Consider the following 18,783-nt stretch of genomic DNA (forward strand, 5'->3'; position numbering starts at 1 on the left):
GCCGCTCCCTTACACATTTGTAGGCCGGCTTGCCGGCAACCCATTGTTCAGCTTTTCTGAATGTATGACTCCCTGGTAAATAAAATATCATAAGGAAATTCTGTAAGGTCAAAGATATGCTATTGGTCTTCGTTGAGCTCCTCGTCCGGGTTCATGCAAATCCAGTAAGTGAATCTACACATCTCGCAATCTAAGCAGAAAGGGTAATAGACGTAATACTGCTCTTCAAAACCACTTTCGCGAAGGCAGAAGTCATAGGAAATGCAGTGCATTTGGAAGTTAGACTACAAGGGCAAGACTCACTTCAGGGAAATGGATATAAAAGGGGACGGCAAGGGAGATTAAGAAGTAGCAGGCTCTTAATACCCGGGCCAAGCGGAGAGGGAGCGCGTTGCCCGATCAGGCGGGGCTAAACCGGAAGAGGCAGCGCACCGGCACCTAGACTACATGACTAGTTAGCATAACTAGTTAGCGTGAACCCCAGTGAAGCTAATGAACCGCGCCTAGTATGCAAAAGCATGGCGCTTCTTCCTGAACCGCGCGAGGGTCGTGTCTTGCCGGCTTGCGCCTGCAGAGAAGCACCCGCATTGCATTTCAAGAGTGCCGAGAGCAGGCAAGATAATTTTCCTTTAATAACTGCGGAAGGAGCCATCGTGGTGCACGGAGTATTCGCAAGCGAAGCAGGAGCAGCCCGAATTTCCAGGTAACTTTGGAAGCCTACCAAAACACTTCCACCGGTTTCGATCATTGATTGACCAAAAATAGTACTTATCCGAATTGGATTAAACACATCTACATTTCTCTGGCGATCTCCTTCAGCTCGCTAAGCTCCAATGGACGACACCATAGAGACCGTTGAGCAGCCGATTGAGCCCAAGCCCGCTCCGCCAAAACTCAAGACCGGTATAATTCCACAGCGGACGATGGCGGGCTCCAAAACGAACAGGACGGTGAGCTCAAAGTCGAAGTCGAACCCTTCGACGGACCCAGGCACGAAAAGTCCGTCAGCGGCGGCCGCAAGGACGACAACTGGTAGCACTCTGAATAAACCTCCTACCCGACCTACCGCAGGGTCAACGCTTAGAAAGACAACGGCCAGCTCAACCAATGCTGCCACCAGTCATCAGCCACGAGCTTCTATCAGCATAGTCGACGAGAGCACAAAGTCCGTCACGTCTGGGGATGACATGAAGTCGAAACCAGCGTTAGGAGCACCAAAGCGACTGTCGGTGGCTGGGCCAACTAATACTAGCAGGAGTGCCCCTGAGAAGAAGCCGATTAATCAACCTCCGATCATTTCTGAAAGAAAGACAATTGGTAGAGCAAGCGCTGCTTCTCCTACGAAAACCTCACGACCACCAAGTGCTGCTTCTCGGCCAACTACGAAATCGAGCGTCTCATCTCTACGTGCTGCTGGCGTTGTAGATGTCAAGAAGAGGCTAAGCACTTTTCCTGCTTCTCCGACGAGTAGACACGTGATAAAACAAGAAGAGGAGAAAGAAAATCGTCTGCCATCTATACCAGCGAGCTCGAAAGGCAAAGGCCTGGTAAGGCCTTCCCTCGGCACACGCCAGTCTACCCGCTCTGCCGCTCTTCAGCAAAAAATTCGTGAATACGAGCTTGTCAACGAGATGCTTCAGGCAGCAATGGCGGCAGAAGATGCTGGCGATGATGATCAGAAAGAAAACTTGACCACGGAGGTGGGCCAGGCAATCATACATCTAAAGGCGAACCTTGAGGTAACTGAGGAAGCTTCATCTGCTGAGAAGTCTACTATGATACACCAGTCAGCTGAAAGTATGTCGATCTTGGAGAGCCAACTCCAAGATAGCAAGGCTACCATAGAGAGTCTGAAACAGGAGGTGGAGGAGCTACGGGCCAGAAAAGTAGACTCTGCCAGTTCTGCTCAAATCGGTGGTGGAGATGCCAAAAGCGAGGCTGAATCAATTAGCCTACTCCATATTGCTGAGGTCGACAAATTGAAAAAGGAATATGAGCTTGAAATCTCATCACTACATCAAAAGCTCCAAGAGTTGAAGCTGGAGCAGCAAGAGAGAGCAGAACAGTCAATTAAAGAACTGGAAGACGCAAAAAAGACAGCCTTGGAAGCTGGTGATACAAAGATGAGTCAGCTGCTAGAGGAACAGAAGTCCATTCACAGCAAGGCTGTTCAAGCGTTAGAGAATGATCTCGCTTTGGAGCGAAAGGCAATCAAAGAGTCTGCGGATAAGGTCTCGCTCCTTCAACAAGAAATCGAACAACATAAGCGGGACCTTGCTACAGCCACCTCTCACGCTGACGAGTACAGGAAGACCATTAAAGCTCGTCAAGACGAGATTGCCACTCGAGAACGTGAGCTGCAAGGTCGGGGAGATGTCATTAAGAGCCTTCAGGACGAGATTGTGGCTCTCCAGCAAGCTAAGATCGATGAAGCAGCAGGCTTGAAGCAGTCTTCAGCGAAGCGGGTAGCTGAACTGGAGGTGCAGATAGCTACGTTAAGATCTGCAATAGATCGGTCGTCTGAAGAATCTGCTTTATCTGAAGAGCGTACGCAGGAAGAGTTGGTCCGCAAGGAGCAGGAGATTTCGAAATTGGGTCAAGTCATTGAGCGTCTCCAAAGTGAAGTCCAGAGTGTACATGAGTCCAAATCGAATGAGCTCGATGTGCAATTGTTGAAGATTCGGCAAGAGCATGACCAGATCATCATGGCGCTGAAGGCCGAACATCAACTCAGCATTGATGGACTTGCAAAATCTCACAATCATGTAGTTGAAAAGCTTAGTGACGAGGCGCGAAACAATCGTACTGCCCATGAAAGACAAATTCAAGAACTGAACAACCAAAAATCGGATATCCAGAAGAGCCTGGAGGACGCCATGAACTCCTTGAAAGACTCCCAGGCAGAGACTGGAAAACAGATGCAGGAACTAGAGCTGAAGCACAACGAAGCCTGTAGAGCAGCGAATGAAAAGGTGCTGAAAGCCGAGAAAGATCTGGCCGAGTCCCAACAGCTACTTGAGCAGGTGAAGGAGGACGCGGAGCGTGCGACGAGTGAGAAGATGAAGACGCTAGAGGAGAAGACGCAAGCTCTAGAAGATCAATCTTGCAAAGATGCGGCTGCCATTAAGGATGCGCGCAGTGAGCTCGAAGCAGCACAGGAACAAGTAGAGACCTTGAAACAGGCCATGATGACAATTGAGAAGGAATCTCAAGGCAAAGAAGAGCATCATACTAACACCTTGAAGAAGGCCATCGCTGAGGCTGAAGCCGCCACAAAAAGTCTCTCTGAAAACTCTGCGAGACTTGCTTCAGCTGAAGCGGATCATGTCAAGGCAGTCAAAGATCTTCGGTCGAGCCATGAAGCTGAGCTGGGACATGTTCGCAACGAGCTCACCCAAAAGCACGATACCGCCTTGCAGGAACTGAAGGCGAAGCATGATGAGTTATTGGCCAGTCAAAAGAATCTGGAGAAGACCCAGAAAGACGAGTTAGAGCAAATCAAGGCAGAGCACGAGCGAGGTTTAGATGATTCTGCGAAGAAGATTGTGGATCTCCAGCAAACACATCTCCAGAAAATAGAAGAGGTTAAACGTCAAGCTACTGACGAGCACTTCGAGACATTGAAACAGCTGGAGGAAGAGTTCTCGAAGAAAGCTGCGGAGACAGAGCATTCACATAACGTTGCACTGGATAACCTTCAGTCGACCCACGAGATGGCTTTGCTTGTTCTGAGAGTTCAGTTACAAGATAACTACGTGAAGAGCGATGCCAGAGCAAAAGAGTCCCATGACGCAATTGTGAATGATCTGCAGGCACAGTTGGACCGACTGAAGGACGACCTTGCAAAAGCTCAGCTTGAGGTCAAAAAAGCATCTGAGCCACGCGAAGATCCGGAATTGGAAAAGCTAAGGAGTAACTTGCAGGCTTCTAACGATGCTTTGGCAGCTGCGCAGTCTGAAGCAGCAAGACTCGCAAATGACGTCGAAGACATGAAGCAACAACTTGATCAAGACCAAAAGACCATTACGATGTTGGAAAACGCTGCTAGAGAAGCCAGCAAAACTCGAGAGAACACATCGTCCCGCGAGGCTCATAAACTGAGAGAACAGCTAGACGGCGCCCTACAAGAGGCGGAAACACAGCGCGCAAGCTCGGACATCGCCAATGAAGAGTTTCGAGAAAGCACCGAGAGACTGAAACAATACAAGACCCGTATTGACGAATTGGAAGCAAGACTTCAGGCTGTGAACGAGAAGCCCGACGTTGAACTCAAGATCAGCACTCCGAACAGCGCTCGAAAACGCAAAGGCTATAAGGGAAGCAAAAATAGTCCAAGGTTGAGCCAAGGTAGTTGGGGTCCTGAGCAAGAGAACAGAGAAGTGGCTGGCAGTCCCGTGCAGGAAGAGGGAGGTGAGAATTTTGGCTCCTCCATACAGGGCTCGGTGGGTGTTCCCGCTCATATCTTGTTACTGCTTCCCATGACTCCGAGCTGATATGTTCGATTTCCCAGATGGCCAGCATACGCGAGCAGCTTCGGCAGTTAGATGAGGTGAATGAGGACATGCTAGAAGGACATGCAAGGTAAGGATGTCCCGTCGTGTATTGGTTTGATTCTTCTTTCATCCTCTTTTGGAAACTCATATCATATCATTATTATCTAATCAATCGCTAGGATGGCGAACATGCTGTCCAATGTTCCCGAGTCACCGATTCCCTCTCCATCAACAACAACCACCGCGGGTTGATTCGTCTCGCTCACACTCACACATTTGTACTAGTGATATGGAGCGAACCGGGGGCAGCGCAGCTGACAACACAAAGCCTGCTCAGCATTCTCTTCGTGCCAATAGCGGCCACTATTTGTATGCTTCTCTACCTTCGGAATGGTAGATGGTAGAGTTCTTGGAAGAACGTCTTGGTTGTTCTCGGTGAACCCGAGAACAACAACGGTAATTTGGTGGTTGTGAGCGGCGGTTTGGTGAAGCGAGTCGCACGGAGTACTTTCTCCTTAGGTTTATAGATACCCCATTCGTTGCTACGCATTGAATTGAGGTTTTGATATGAAACCAGACACTTGTATACAGAAAACCATTATCTGGTGCTCCGAAAATTGGAGCAAGATCATAGTTTGGTTCTTTATCGCTACCCACACGCGTCCTGACTGACTGACGCGGTCACCGTACCATGCCAAGCCTATCATGATTTAATCCAGATAAAGCAGAAGTATCAACATACAAGCTGTGTGAACACATCAGGGCAATTTCACATAATGCCGCCATGCCTGCTCTTACCACATCCAGCACCCCTTGGATTGTCCGCACAACGAAACGTAAATCTTGCTCAAGTGAACCACAACCCAGAAAACGCAAACGCCTCTCCTCCTCCCATGACAGGGAGACTCCTGGAACAGTCCCCAAAACCCATCAGCAGACCTTGACGCAGATCCAACTCACACCCCGAGTGCCTTCTCCGCTAGAATATGATCACATGGAGACCATTCGGCCCAGGGCTGGACCGAAGAGCTCGAGGCAGCCCAGGGAGCCCAGAGCTCGGAAAGGGGTGAAGAAACAGAGGAGTACGCTTACGCAGATGGATTTTTTGGCTATGGATAGAGTTCATGATGAATTCGGTTTTGAGGAGCTAGGTATGATCACGCCGGATGGTGGACTTGGGGGCAAGGATGTGGAAGCTGGGAAGGAGAATGTCCACCTTGATACGGGCAAGAAGGCTACAAAGGCGAAGAGGAAAAATGTGGGCCCTGTTGAAGAGTCTTCTACGACTGTGAAAGGGAAGAGAAGGAAGACCGTGAATTACGAGATTGCCAGTGATCAGGGTCAGTATGATGGTATTCCAAGGACAAGAAGTCGCAGCGGAGCGCACACGAAGGTGCTGTCAGAGCAACAACCAGATCGAAACGCAATGAATTTCATAGAGGAACGAATTCCTCGAGTGACGCGAGGGACTGCAAAGACCCAGGTAGAGCAGGTGCAAGCAGAGCCTCCTCGAAGGTATCCATACGACGAGAAGGAGAACCTGGACACCACCAGCGCGCCGTCCAGGCTTGTTATTCCCGAGACACCGAAAAAGCCGGCAAACATTATCCCAAGCTCTCATAGTCCCGAGAGTATTCCATTTAGTAGCAGAAAGAGACCGGTTTTATACCGTGTGGAATCAGCAACATCACCTCTCAAAGAACGGTCCACGAACATCGTCTCTATAGCAGCTTTAGGCGGAGCGCTCGCGATGGGACTCAGTCCGGTGAGGAAGAGCTTTTCTCCCAAGAAGAGGATATGTGTATTGAAATATGGACCGGGCTTGTTCAAGGAACCATCTCTACCTGAAGCTGGATGTATCGTGGCGGATACCGGAGACTCGGGGCCCTCAAAACTCAGACAAGGCTCCAGAATACAAGATGGGGATATGATCATACCCTCTACAGAAGATATGAAACGTCATTGTAGCGCACCCAGAGTGTCTGGGAGAGCTGGGGAGCCAGAAATACCAGAACTACCAACAATAAGTCCAACTGCCAAACCTGCATTTATACCGTCGAGTCAAACAGACACAGACGAAGAAGACGAAATCCCGGAGACGAGTCAAGGCCTGCGTAGGTTTACGTCAACCTCATCAGCCAATAAAAGTGAGGAGAGCTTGCGTATGCTGTCTGACACAGGTCGCATGCCACGAGCTGTGAAGGCAACAAGCAGCAACGAGAGTCTCGCTCAACCTGGATCTGGCTTGGCCAAGGCGGCTGTTCAAGGACGTGACTTCGGTTCAGATCCTAATATTGAGGAATCTATACTAGGTGAAGCTTTATCTACAACGAGACAAGCAGTGACGGATGTATCGACTGCCGATCCAAGGCTACCTGCACAACTGCTCCAAAAGGACAGCATCGTTTCTACTATTCAGGACAGCGAGAATGAAGACGATGACGCTGATATACTATTCTGCACGATGTCGCCTATTGGGGCCGGTACTCGCACCAGCGCAGACTTAGCAAGGCAAGCTTCTACCTCTGCTGACCTTCATCCACCCTCTGCAGACACACCAAGTTCACCAACCCTCCCACCAGCGCCTCTACATTCCAGCTACCCACAACCGACGACAATCCGTGTCCCAACCAAGCTTCCTCCCTTGTCATCCTCAGCCGCAACTTCTCCCTCCCTTCCATCACCTGCTCCACAACCAAGATACATGACCCAACAATCCATTCGTCCGGCTTCGATGCCGCGCCCCTCCCAAGTCTCAACGCAAGCGGCGACACAGCAATCATTGCTGCCCATGTCTTCGATGCCATTCCCATATACAGCCACCACGTCGTCTCCCACCCGCTACAACTACAACGCACCGGAGCATGTCACCATCAAGGATTCAAGCTCGATCCATGTGCCATTACGAGAGATCTCATCACAATCGCAATCCCAGCCGCAAGCTGAAGAGTATGCCATGGTGGATCTAGGGTTGGGGCCAGATGATGGTAGTCTTGATGATCGAGATGATGATCTGGATCCGAAGTCCTCACCTGTTATTGCTCATGAACAGCAAAACCAGCAACTGGAAGAAAACGAGCAGACCGGCACTGCTGCTGCTGACGCTCACATTGAAGCCGCGGGTACAAGCGTGATAGCGACGCCCAATCCAAATCCAGAAACAGGTACCAAGGACACGGAAGCGGAACTTCCCCAGAAGAAGAAGAAGAAGAAGAAGAAGCAGCAGCAAAGTCCAGCCAGAGGACTTACCCTACCTCTGCATGAAGATGGAAGCATCACTCCCAGTCGTCCCTCCCGCCGACGCCGTCGCAACGACAACCCCACCTCCACCACCACCACCACCACCCTCAAAGCGCCGCCTCCCCATCCCCTCGCCCGACTCCACCTCTCAGAGAGCATGCTCGAAAGCCTCCCCGGACCGCCGGGCTGGGTTCCCACTTCCCCATCGTCTCAGCGAAGCGTGGATGCAGAGCGCTGCTGGGATGACCAGATGCTTTGACACAGTGACTCCCCTGCAATTGCACTGCTACGATATAATATGTACCCGATATCGCAGATAGATAGGGTTGGAGTCGGTGAGGGGTTGTTGAGGCCGGTTACTCTGCATGTAACTAACTGTATGTAGATCCATGTGGGGGCAGTGCGATGGACAGCTGGAGATTTTTTTGTTTCCTAACCCAGAAGCCCTGAGTTGGGTACTGGAATTTGGTATGGTTTGTGTGAGTGTGTTTGGTTGGGTAAGCTCATGGCGGGAAGCTTGCTTGCGCTGGCTGGCTGGCGTATACACATACACTCCGAGTCTAAGGTGGCACAAGTGTCTTCTATCCTTAACTAGAGTCTGGGAACAAGGGCGAGCTAGGCTAGGCTGGCTAGTCATTACGCGCCAGACGCGTATAGATATTCGAGCAATCAATCAATCAATCAATCGACCTTGAGAGTTCTCTCTCATTTTTTTCTTCTATCAAACATCTCAGCTCCTCTCACCCACCCCATCCAGCCCAGCGACAATTGTTCCCATAAAACCTAACCCCTGAACAACCTCAGCGCCTCCCCCCCTCCATCTCCATCTCCATCTCCACCCCCCTCACTCCCGCTCGCATCATCATCATCCTCGCGCAAAATGCGCCTCCCCCCCAGCAAACTGGCGAAGAACTCATTCGTCGCCTCCTCACTCCACCCGCCCGTCCCTACTCGCAAATCCCTCCGCGGCCATGAAATTCTGCAGTTTTTCGTGCACGGTGTATCGGACCTTCCGCCCTTTACTGGCTTTGGTGTCGATCTGGCCGCGTTTATGCGCGGACCCTGACGCATGGAGTCTGTTGGTGGTGGTGGGTGGTAAGAGGTCGGATGGGTTGTTGGGCATATTGGGATGGAGGGAGCTGCGCGAGGTGATGAGGTCGCGGAGGAGGGATTGGTAGAAGGTGCTGTCGTCGTATGTGAGTGTTGTGCTGGGGATTGGGTTGGCTGTCTGGGTGGGGTCGGGTTGCGGGTTGGGATTCGTGCGACTGCGACTGGGAGGAGGGACCCTGACGCATGGAGTCTGTTGGTGGTGGTGGGTGGTAAGAGGTCGGATGGGTTGTTGGGCATATTGGGATGGAGGGAGCTGCGCGAGGTGATGAGGTCGCGGAGGAGGGATTGGTAGAAGGTGCTGTCGTCGTATGTGAGTGTTGTGCTGGGGATTGGGTTGGCTGTCTGGGTGGGGTCGGGTTGCGGGTTGGGATTCGTGCGACTGCGACTGGGAGGAGGGGCGGAGAGGTTGCTGTTGTTGGTGGTGGTGGTGGCTGTGGATTGGGCGATTAGTTTTTCGGATTCGGTGGCCAGGTGGCCGTCTATTATGTTTGTGATGGAGTTTTGGGTTGCGTTGTTGGTGGTGGTGAGGCGGGAGGTAGATTCTCGGGCGACAGGGTTGGTGGCGCGGACTTTGGCGGACCATTTGTTTAGGATGGTGCGGTGGTGGGGAAGGGTAAGAGAGTTGAGGGTTTTGGTGGTGGACCAAATGGCTGAGACGGGTGTTGAAGTGGTTACTGGAATAGGACGTTTGCGTTTCTTGTTGTTCTCGGGAGAGGAGGTCTGAGATTGTGCTTCAGCAAAGGAGTGTCTGATGGACGTAATTGTATTCCAAAGTGATAGAGCTGCTTCTTCGGCAGCTTTGATAGCGTCTTTATGCTCTGAAAAATCATATTCGACGGCCATGGTGTTTGCGGCCGCGAGACCTTTCTGCAGTTTGATCCTGGCATCCAACAGTCGATCGAAGGTCCGGTATTGTGCTTTTGCTGCTTGTCCTTTCTTTGCATCTGCTGATGCGGCGGCAGAAAGAGATGATGCAACAGCAGCAATATCGGAGGAGAGAAGAGCTTTTAATGCAGCTCGATCGCCGGTCGTAGCGGATGGTTTGGGTGCCTTCTGGGATGGCGGACTTGTGGCTGACAGCTCAGAGGCTGCTTCGGAATCGACATCCGTATCCACAGCTTCGTCCGAGTCGTATTCGGAGAGTTGTGAACTTGCTTCAGAATCATCCTCTGAGACCGCGTTCTCGGCGCCGTTCACCCTCTGATTGTCATTCAGACTGCCACTGGAACTGGACATATTTGTATCATTCCCTTCTCCTAAGCCGGTTTCCGTCGTGTCTGTCATCCTTCTGCTTCCCAGAAATTTAAATCCTTGAAATTTTCCAGCATCGCCCTCACCGAACGCATCATCACTGTCAATCTCCTCATCCCCCTCTTCTGGTAATGACCCAGACAACACCTTCATCTTCTTTCTTCCCTCCGAGTGGCTTAGGTCCGAAAGTGCATGCTCGCTTTCACTGCCAGTACCTGTACCCTTTGCAAACGGATCTTCCTCACTTTCTTCGCTCATTGGCGCAAAAGGGTCATCCAATCCACTGTCCGCTTCCCCACTGCCCGAGCCTTCTCGGCCTCCATTCTCATTCCTACTGATCAACACGTCCCTTGTAATCCGACTTGAGGCATATCTCTTTCCCAAAGCTGGCTGGACAGGCCTCCTTAATCTACTTGCGTCAACCTCTTCATAATGCTCTCGACCATTTAATTCATTTGGTGCGCCACCGTCTGCATGTGAGTTGCTGCCGTGTGATTCGTCATTCCCGTAGGTTTCAAACGATTCAGGGTCAAAGTCTGCTCCGAAACGAAAGTACTTTGTCAGTAACCCATCTGGTGTAGCGAATTGGAATGGTGACCTGATTACCTTTCGGTGCCGGATCTTCAAGCTCGGCGATCTGCTCGCGGAGAGACGCCATGGCGCGTATGATGAGAATAGAGGCATGACATTAAGGCCCAGCAATGCATTTGCTGCACAAGCAACGCAGTAAACTTCGATCCTGAGACATTTCTTTCTGGAACTGATCGAATATGCCCATGGTGCGGGAGAGATTTCCCGGTTAAAAAACTCGAAACCTACGTACTACGTTAGGAGGCATAAGTATTGTTAGCGTGAGCTAGTGATAGCTGGTTTGTGATACAAGGGTCTGGCGTCCTCTGGAGCTATTGTAGGACTCGCCCCCTCACTAATCCTGATGATTAGCTCTGTGCTGAGCGCTATACAGACTAATATTATTTTAGTACGTAGTAAAGTGCAGATTCGTTAAGGCTATGTAAGATACAGAGTTACTAGCTTGAAAGTACTGATCGGAAACAATTGCCGGACGAGGCTTGGCAGCCGAAATGAGAGGCAACATCAACATTAGAAAGAAGTGATTATATGAACCAGGTAAATTAGATTTTATAGGCTAAAGCTGCGCTATCTGCATCTCTGCATCTTTTTGTGTTCGTGATGCATATAAGCATATTGGTCTAACGTAGTAATATCTCATAATCCTGTCGAGGCATGTATTAAATCCCATTCGCAGATTTAGACCTTGCATGCATTTGAGAGAATCGAAAGCGTAGTGTACATCCCCCCCCGTCACGACCGCGATTCAGGCACTGGTCGCTCAGGATTGCTGCATGCAGCAGTACTACAGGACTCTCAAAATCCGTTCAAGTCGGCCAGGACATTAAGGTAGCCCCTTCGCGTCAGGAGAGAAAAATCGATCACGGTCATTTTCCTACCGTTCGCTCGAATAGTGTTTTGGATCGCAGCCACATTTGTCAGCCGACTGATGAGATACTGCTGATGTGCTGATATGACTTGAATGCCTCCTTCAGTATCGGTACTGCCGTTGATGGAGCTCTTCGGCTGCTCCTGATGGGGTCCATTGCTGTGACCTGCTTCCTCTGGACCCATCCGAGACAGCCTTTGGCCTTGATCAGTCTCGCGCTTGGCATCGATGACTCCCAACAGGGCGTCAGCCCAATGGAGATGGCTGGCATCTCCTGACTGGCCGCCACGAAATCTACTTTGTAAACGGACATGTGCGGCCTCGGAGGCTTGCTCGAGGGCATGCCGCAGTTTGGCTAGGGCATTTTGTGACGACCTCACAAGGTCTACGTCTTCGCTGTCGATGAGTTCTAGGAGTGTAAAGCCTGTCAGGGTGTATAGATGAATGTCAAGAGGTTTTGCGACAGGGGGCTGATGACCGTGTGGGTTGACTGGATCAGAATCGAGGATATCGGTAAGCTTAGCAGCCAGATCTAATATCTCGGACGCATCATTGACGAAGGTATGTCGAGCGAGAAGGAGAGAAATAAATAGTTGTGCTTCTTGAAAAAGTGATGATGATGCTGACGTAGGTGGAAAGGTAGATAATATGATATTGACGCCTGATTCTATGACTCTTCTTGTCTTGACAGATGTGATCGAATCCGGTTTGGAGAACGCCGAAGGAGGTGTATGATTTGAAAGAAGTGATAGAATACTGGCCAGCGCTGATTTGTGTTAGCGGGCTTTTATGCATGTAAAGTACTGTGCGATCAATGTGGTAGATTCAGAAACCACCTACCGAAGAGGAAAGCAGCAGGTTCCGACATAATCTCTCTGAGTTCAGCCCTCGACGAAAGACATTGCCAGTCGCTTGAGCCAACCGGATCTTCCATTCCGGTACCAATCGCGTCTAGTTGTGCAAGGATGCTTATGCAACTGCATGTTCGCTGTACAATATTCTGAGTGGAATCGAGACTGTCACTCGACTCCGCAACCTCATCCTGCTGGATGGCCGCAAGCATATACTGCCCCAAGTCGATTGCCATTTTGAGCATTGTCCGCTTTGATAATTGCGTTTTGGTTCCCCAAACACGACAAACATCAGTATTGGCATTGACGACCATGAAGGTGTACAGCCAAAGCCAGACTATGTTTTCAGAAACATGCCGATTTAGTGGCAGAACCCGCGCATTCGTCCAAGCATAGTCTTCAACCTCGGAATCGGAAGCGTAATGCCCATCCGGAGGTGTAGAACCACATGCCACGGCTAGCACATACGTGAAAGCAGAAGCGAGCTCCCGTGAACATTTACTGATGTGACCCTGCACAGTCTCAAAAGATCTCGGCAAGATTGAAATGTCGTTGTGTATGAGGTCGACATAGCTGCCATCACATTAGCTCCTTATAACTCAGGCGTGGCAGGCTAACGTACGCGCTGAAGAGTGAATCGAATTCCCATACATTGCCAGCAGATATCTTTGCAACCTGCGTTTCCTTGGTCCTTGGATGCTCAGTTTCTGTGTCTTGGGCCCAGAAGGGCTTGGTTAGATCGATAGGTGGCGCGTCAGCTGTCGGTGAGACATCCGTAAGCTGCTGATCTGGAGCGATTGCAAAGCTGGCTCGTTCGCTTTGTGGCGCCTGGTTGATGCTGTATCCGCTAAGACTTGTCATCTTGTCCCGAGTAGACTGTGGAGACTGAGCGAAAGGATTTCGACCATCGAATTGAGAGAACGTCCGTTTCCTACTGCTCGACATGACCTCTGTGGGGGAGTACGATTGCTCGGCATAAGGATCGGAGGGCGAACCTGCATCAATTGACGGACGATAGCCTACTGGTAGACCCATCTGTGACTCGACCTGTTGAACACGTTCGGCAAGCTCCTTGATGTATCTGGTCTCATTAGCGAGAAAACTTTTGATTGCTGGATAATGTACCCTTTGCTTGGACCTCTTTTCATAGGTGCCCGTTCGAATTGGCAAGTCAATTTGAGGCGCCGGCAATTGGAGCATGTTTCAACCACGTTGCTGTCAGAAGCTGTGGAATCACATCGCACCTGTGTAAGAAGGTTGATTTCAGTAGTGGTTTAACGCTGTTCCAGCACTGACCTTCTTGCGCCTACACTCGTCACAAGCTCGGGAAACCTTTGACCTCTTCCTGCGATCAGTACCCATACCGTAGCTAAGATCTTGGTTTGGATCCGTGCCAGAATGTTGGCCAGCTATCGATGCTCCAGTAGTTGGCTGTTGCGGTGTCTGGGGTAGACCACTTTGAGAGCCCATAGCAAAGCTCTGCGCCTGCCCGTTGGGTAATTGCGGCGATAATACACTCAGATGCCCGCTTATGTTATGTGAAAGCGAGTTGGCAAGGTTCTGGTCTTCCTGCGAAAGTGATAATGGCTGCGGCCGACGAGTCGTGAAATATTCAGGGCCGCTGGGCATTGGCGTATCACTGGGTATTGGGTCGGGATAAGCGCGAAGTGGTGAAGAAGGTTGCGGATTCATTTCGAAGGCCAACCCAGTGGCGTGCGCAGGTCGCGCGATGCTTTCGTGGATCTGATTGTGATTTTCCGGCGCGGATGGGATGGAGCGGAGAGGGGTGGGAGAAGCAGAAGTGATCGCCGCCATGCGAATGTGAGATAGACCGGCAAGGTAGACACTCAATTGGGCTGGGCTAAGCGAGGGAAGCGGGGTCCGTGTCCTTCAATGTAACTGCTCCATTGTCGTCAATTGAAGCATGATCAACAGAAAGTAAGTGTTTGGAGCCATGGCAGGACAATGACAGAAGCCCGAGTGTTCTAGTGGCTGGCGATCTGGTTTGGAGTGGATATCATCCGGTATTCCATCGGGAGGCTTGACGCCTGACGCCTAACGCTTAACACTTGAGGCTGTGATTGTACGTAGTAGGCTGTAACCCCCAAGCCAGCTCCATCGGTCCGAGGTCAGATTGAGTTGATCCGTCGCCAAACAGGTGCCAATTGATCACTGTGAACCCGTACGAAGCCTCGGAGCGAGCCGTCTTACTGCACCCCTTACGACATAACTACTGTAATGATATGTCATCCATTCGTGGTTCACTGCATCGTTAGTGGCCATCACGTTCACCTTTACTATGGTTCTTGGGTTCGCACCACAGCGGTTATGTGAAAGAGTCCACAGCAGCCAAACAATCTCTTACAGTGTTGTATGGCCAGAGAGGTGATCTACAAATGCTTCAAATCATGTTCCCCTTCTCCGTGATCAAAGAGTCGTTCAGGAGGATGGCAGCTCACAAATTGGAATGTAACATGAGTAAAATTAACAGCACATCGCAGCTGAGGAACGGCCTGGCCACTCGCACAAGATTGGGACTCTTCAGGGGTAAGGCCAAAGAGGACAAGCTGAGCAACGTTTGTATCACCTATCTTCGTTACATGGCACCGGAGCACATCGCGCCAACAGCCGTCGACGGAACAGTGGTAAAGCCAGCTTGGTTGAGCAGCGTCCTCGGAAGGCTTATCCGGAAGATTTTTGTCATGATCTTGTACATCATCTGCAGTGCGTGATTAATATGAGGAGAAATGGAAGCAGAGTTGAGGTTCCAGACTATGCTCCACTGCGATAACTGAACCGGTAACCTTGAGCATCCGGTTCAAAGTGCGAGAATGAATTGCGCAAAATGGGAACAGACACTCAATTGACTCGAAGCCGCTATCTACGTGAAGGCTTTTCGCACCCCAGATACTGCTCTTTTTACCAAGGAATAGACCGACGCCATTCCGTTTGCTTCCCAAAGACCATCCGTCATGTATCCAGTATGCCCCTCTCAAAGTCTCAATCCAAAAATCTGAACATAAACGAGTTCGTCAGTGAGCGAGCGAACAAGCCAGCCCACTGGTGCTTCTGGTTCCCTTTTATGACAACGCCTTCTGCGGACCACAAGGGCACCCAGAACATGTGTTCTCCCATAAAATAGGAGCGTGGCTCCGTCCTATATGCACCTGAGCCCGTCACAGACAGAATGCCAATGTTTTGTGTGACTGCAGAAACAAGGAAGAAATTTTAGATTTATAGATTAAGCGGTAGAGGTCATCGAAAATCGAGCTGGAACCGTTTCCATTTCCCGTCCATCACACCACATCGAGGACAGCCACGACGGACAGGAGCCAATCCAGGTTGGACCGTGATGACAGGACTGCTAAGGATCTGACTGACACAATCAGCGCAGCAAGCACAAATGCATTCAGTGCAGGCAAAGCAACTCTTAAGTAGCCAGGACCGGCCACAACTGGCACAGAATACCTCTAGGCTATCGCTTCGACTGCCCAGTGAGGAGGATTGAGAGTGATGGTAATGGTGAGATTGAAGCTGTGAAGGACTTGTGTCGTTGTTCGCAGAACCTGACGCTGACAAGCCTGAAGTTGAGATGTGGAAATTCTGTCCTGAGATGACGCTCTCTACTGACGATTCAACTGAAGGAAAGGGTTCATTCGCCTCAAGGCCGACCGGCGGCGGAGGCGTCAAAGCGTTCTGCAATGGAGATGCATGATATTGCTGCTGCATCTGGCCTGGAATTCGAAAGCCTGGGGGCAATGATGAGCGCTTGACAGCTTCAGTATTCGTGGTAGATTGGTGGTTGGGTGACTGAGGCACCTAAGACGCCAAGCGTTGTCAGTGAGAATTTTCGGTTCAGGAAATTGGAAGCCGGACACCTCAACAGTCCCCAGAAGAGACAGCCCTCCGATGACCGAGCAACACAGATTCGAAAGAAGGCTATCGAGCGGAATAAAAATCTCACACTTACAGGAGTTAAGTCTCGATCATCGTCTGCCTCGGTTGCTGATGTTGCGGCTTCGATCAAGTCCTCCCAACGTTTTCCCTGAACCCAAGCTGCAGTTGGAGGTTCTGCCGACATAGCTTTCCGCCCTTCCATGCTCAATCTCCGGGAGAATTCCTTCGACTTTGTCCGCTCGTGTTTCGCCTTTCGAGCATTCTGGCCTACAGACGATTTTCGCGGTCTGTGTAGCTTCGCGCTCCGCTGTATCGGTGGCAATGACGAATACCGGCCAGGAGGCGAATGTGCCAATATCGAAGGTAACAGCTCCCTGGGCCGGTTTGCTTGATGCGAAGTCAATGCGTCTTGCCGGAACTGATCTCTCAGGGAAGGCAATTCAATTGAGCCACCCAAACGTTCTCTCTTGATCTGCGGTTCTGAAAATGTATCCTGCCTCAATCAGAAGGAAGATCGAGTCATCAAGCAAAGGAGTATAGATCATATACATATCCACCTACCATTTCGGAGTCCCATTCCGTACCAACTTGGTCTTGATGGAGTTGTGCCAACGCCACAGCGGCATTAGCAGCTGCGGGTGGTGCGTCTTCACCAATTCGCGGGCTAGGGGGAGAACTGATGTCGGCGCCGTAAAAGTCTCGGTCACCGGTATCGGCTTTTTGCAATCAGCGGAATGGAACGCATCGAGGAGCTGGAGATCGTACATTGTCCTCTATGATTTGGGGCTGAGGTTGGCTGAGGTTGAGGCCTATGGGTTGGGGGAGTATTGACCATCAACAGGAAGCTCTCCTCGGTGGCGGGAAGCTTTGGGATATAGTGATCAGGATGAGCTCGCCGAATGTGCTCTTGCATAGACCGAAATCGTTTCTCCTGTTATGAGCAACTTGCATGTCAGTCTTGCACAGTTTGCGAGGCTCGGAGCTGGCATTCCAGGTGCCGAGAGCTAAATTGGGGCACCACTAACCCCCAAACAGCGTTTCCGACAGCTGGAGCCATCTTGGTTTGCGAGCGGACAGACGACCTCGTTGTTGGCATCTGTGAGTGAAAAGGAGCTGGTAAGGGAGGAGCGAGGTGGCATGGCCTGTTGCATGTATTCGAGGGAAGGGTTGGCGGCGGGATGTGTCCTGGGTACATAGAGGTTATGACAGCACCTCCTCGGAGAATAGGAGATTTAAATCTCGATGTTAGAATCGTCTAGACGTCGCATAGTCCTTGAAATGGCTGTAAATGGTAATACAAATGTCCAACTCGGGTGGCATCGATCTGTTCTTTGAGTTGGAACAATATGTCGTATTGTGGGAGGGATGAACATGGGGGATCTGGAGCTCAAGCTCCCTTAGCTATCGATAAAGGGTCATGGAGGGGGCGGCTTGCGCGAACAGCTAGCTAGCGTAGCTTCTCTCTAAGCCTTCCAAGTTGCAAATCGAGGGCCAGAGGGCCAAAAGTCTGACCGCTGACCATCGACTAGCCCCATGTGCAAGCTGCACAACCCATACTACACGGTAGTTTCCACCCCCTCCCTCTCTGATTTGCCACCAGGCCACCCTGAAGCAGCACGCCAAACAACAACACAGCACTTTGACTGGCAGCTCCATCCACAACTAACATTCAGGTACCCATCCAATTGCACGGGCCCAACAACTTTTTATCTAGCTGAAACAACCAAGATATCAGCCCTGGAGCCGAAGCTGAAGATTATCTCGCCCCATTTGGAAAGGTAGAAACGCTGCCGGTGCGCTACCTCTTCAGGTTTAGGCCCCAGGTATAAAAAGCCCGCTACTCCACCGTCTCCTCTGTCGTCCCATCTTTCTGTCTGCTATTCCCTCCCGCTCCTTTCGCATCCTTCCAGCTGGCCTCCTCTTTCGGTTGGCTGCGCCGCCGCCTCCAGATCCTGCAGTACCACGGCGTCGCGCGCTGACTGGATTCCAGCCTCAAACTGACCCTTCCCTCTCCACCTGCGTGCTCTCGTTCGACGGCTTCCCGGCCAGTTGATCCCACCGTTGGCCGGGCTTTCATCAACGACACAGATACACAGTCCGCTCTACTAAAACCGGTAACTGGTGATTTATATAATAGCCGCCTCTTTCAATATTCTACTCTCTATATCTCATCGTATTATCGACCGCTTAACCTATATATCCTTTATTGAAAACACCAATAATACTATGAGATTATTCTATATTTTAATTCTCCCCTTCTTCAGGGGGCTATGAATGATTTCAAATCCAATGCAGGAGAGGATTAAGGTAAGCTAGGGTGAGTGGTGAGGAGCAGTTCGCCGCCGACCGCCGACCACTAGTATATCTGGTTGCGGGATTATTGTCGTAGTACGCCCAGGCGCTGCTGACGAAGCCCGCAGAGAGCAGATTGCAGAGATTTCGGAGCTAGATAGTGTTAGAATCCCTGCGTTTATGATACGTA

The 18,783-nt window shown here is 50.8% G+C and overlaps 5 protein-coding genes across 5 annotated transcripts; 2 read left to right on the top strand and 3 right to left on the bottom strand.

Annotated features, from left to right (window-relative positions):
- Positions 1-833: 833 nt before the first annotated feature.
- EPUS_04749 (uncharacterized protein) lies at positions 834-4,745 on the top strand (the record flags this gene model as incomplete). The annotated part of the gene is made up of 3 exons (XM_007805738.1): positions 834-4,442; positions 4,511-4,581; positions 4,673-4,745. The coding sequence occupies 3 exons, from the start codon at positions 834-836 to the stop codon at positions 4,743-4,745; spliced, it is 3,753 nt and encodes a 1,250-aa protein (XP_007803929.1).
- Positions 4,746-5,277: 532 nt separating this feature from the next.
- On the top strand, positions 5,278-7,992 carry EPUS_04750 (uncharacterized protein; the record flags this gene model as incomplete). Its single annotated transcript, XM_007805739.1, has 1 exon — positions 5,278-7,992. One exon carries the CDS (start codon positions 5,278-5,280, stop codon positions 7,990-7,992), a length of 2,715 nt encoding a protein of 904 aa, XP_007803930.1.
- Positions 7,993-8,516: 524 nt separating this feature from the next.
- EPUS_04751 (uncharacterized protein) lies at positions 8,517-10,752 on the bottom strand (the record flags this gene model as incomplete). Its single annotated transcript, XM_007805740.1, has 2 exons — positions 8,517-10,630; positions 10,701-10,752. The coding sequence occupies 2 exons, from the start codon at positions 10,750-10,752 to the stop codon at positions 8,517-8,519; spliced, it is 2,166 nt and encodes a 721-aa protein (XP_007803931.1).
- A 728-nt stretch (positions 10,753-11,480) lies between these two features.
- On the bottom strand, positions 11,481-14,219 carry EPUS_04752 (uncharacterized protein; the record flags this gene model as incomplete). Its single annotated transcript, XM_007805741.1, has 5 exons — positions 11,481-12,319; positions 12,394-12,977; positions 13,027-13,485; positions 13,530-13,648; positions 13,701-14,219. The coding sequence occupies 5 exons, from the start codon at positions 14,217-14,219 to the stop codon at positions 11,481-11,483; spliced, it is 2,520 nt and encodes an 839-aa protein (XP_007803932.1).
- A 1,440-nt stretch (positions 14,220-15,659) lies between these two features.
- On the bottom strand, positions 15,660-17,214 carry EPUS_04753 (uncharacterized protein; the record flags this gene model as incomplete). The annotated part of the gene is made up of 5 exons (XM_007805742.1): positions 15,660-15,776; positions 15,873-16,223; positions 16,375-16,794; positions 16,863-17,017; positions 17,067-17,214. 5 exons carry the CDS (start codon positions 17,212-17,214, stop codon positions 15,660-15,662), a joined length of 1,191 nt encoding a protein of 396 aa, XP_007803933.1.
- Positions 17,215-18,783: the final 1,569 nt, after the last annotated feature.

The sequence above is a fragment of the Endocarpon pusillum genome, assembly GCF_000464535.1.
Source record: "Endocarpon pusillum Z07020 unplaced genomic scaffold scaffold4490, whole genome shotgun sequence".
NCBI lineage: Eukaryota > Fungi > Ascomycota > Eurotiomycetes > Verrucariales > Verrucariaceae > Endocarpon > Endocarpon pusillum.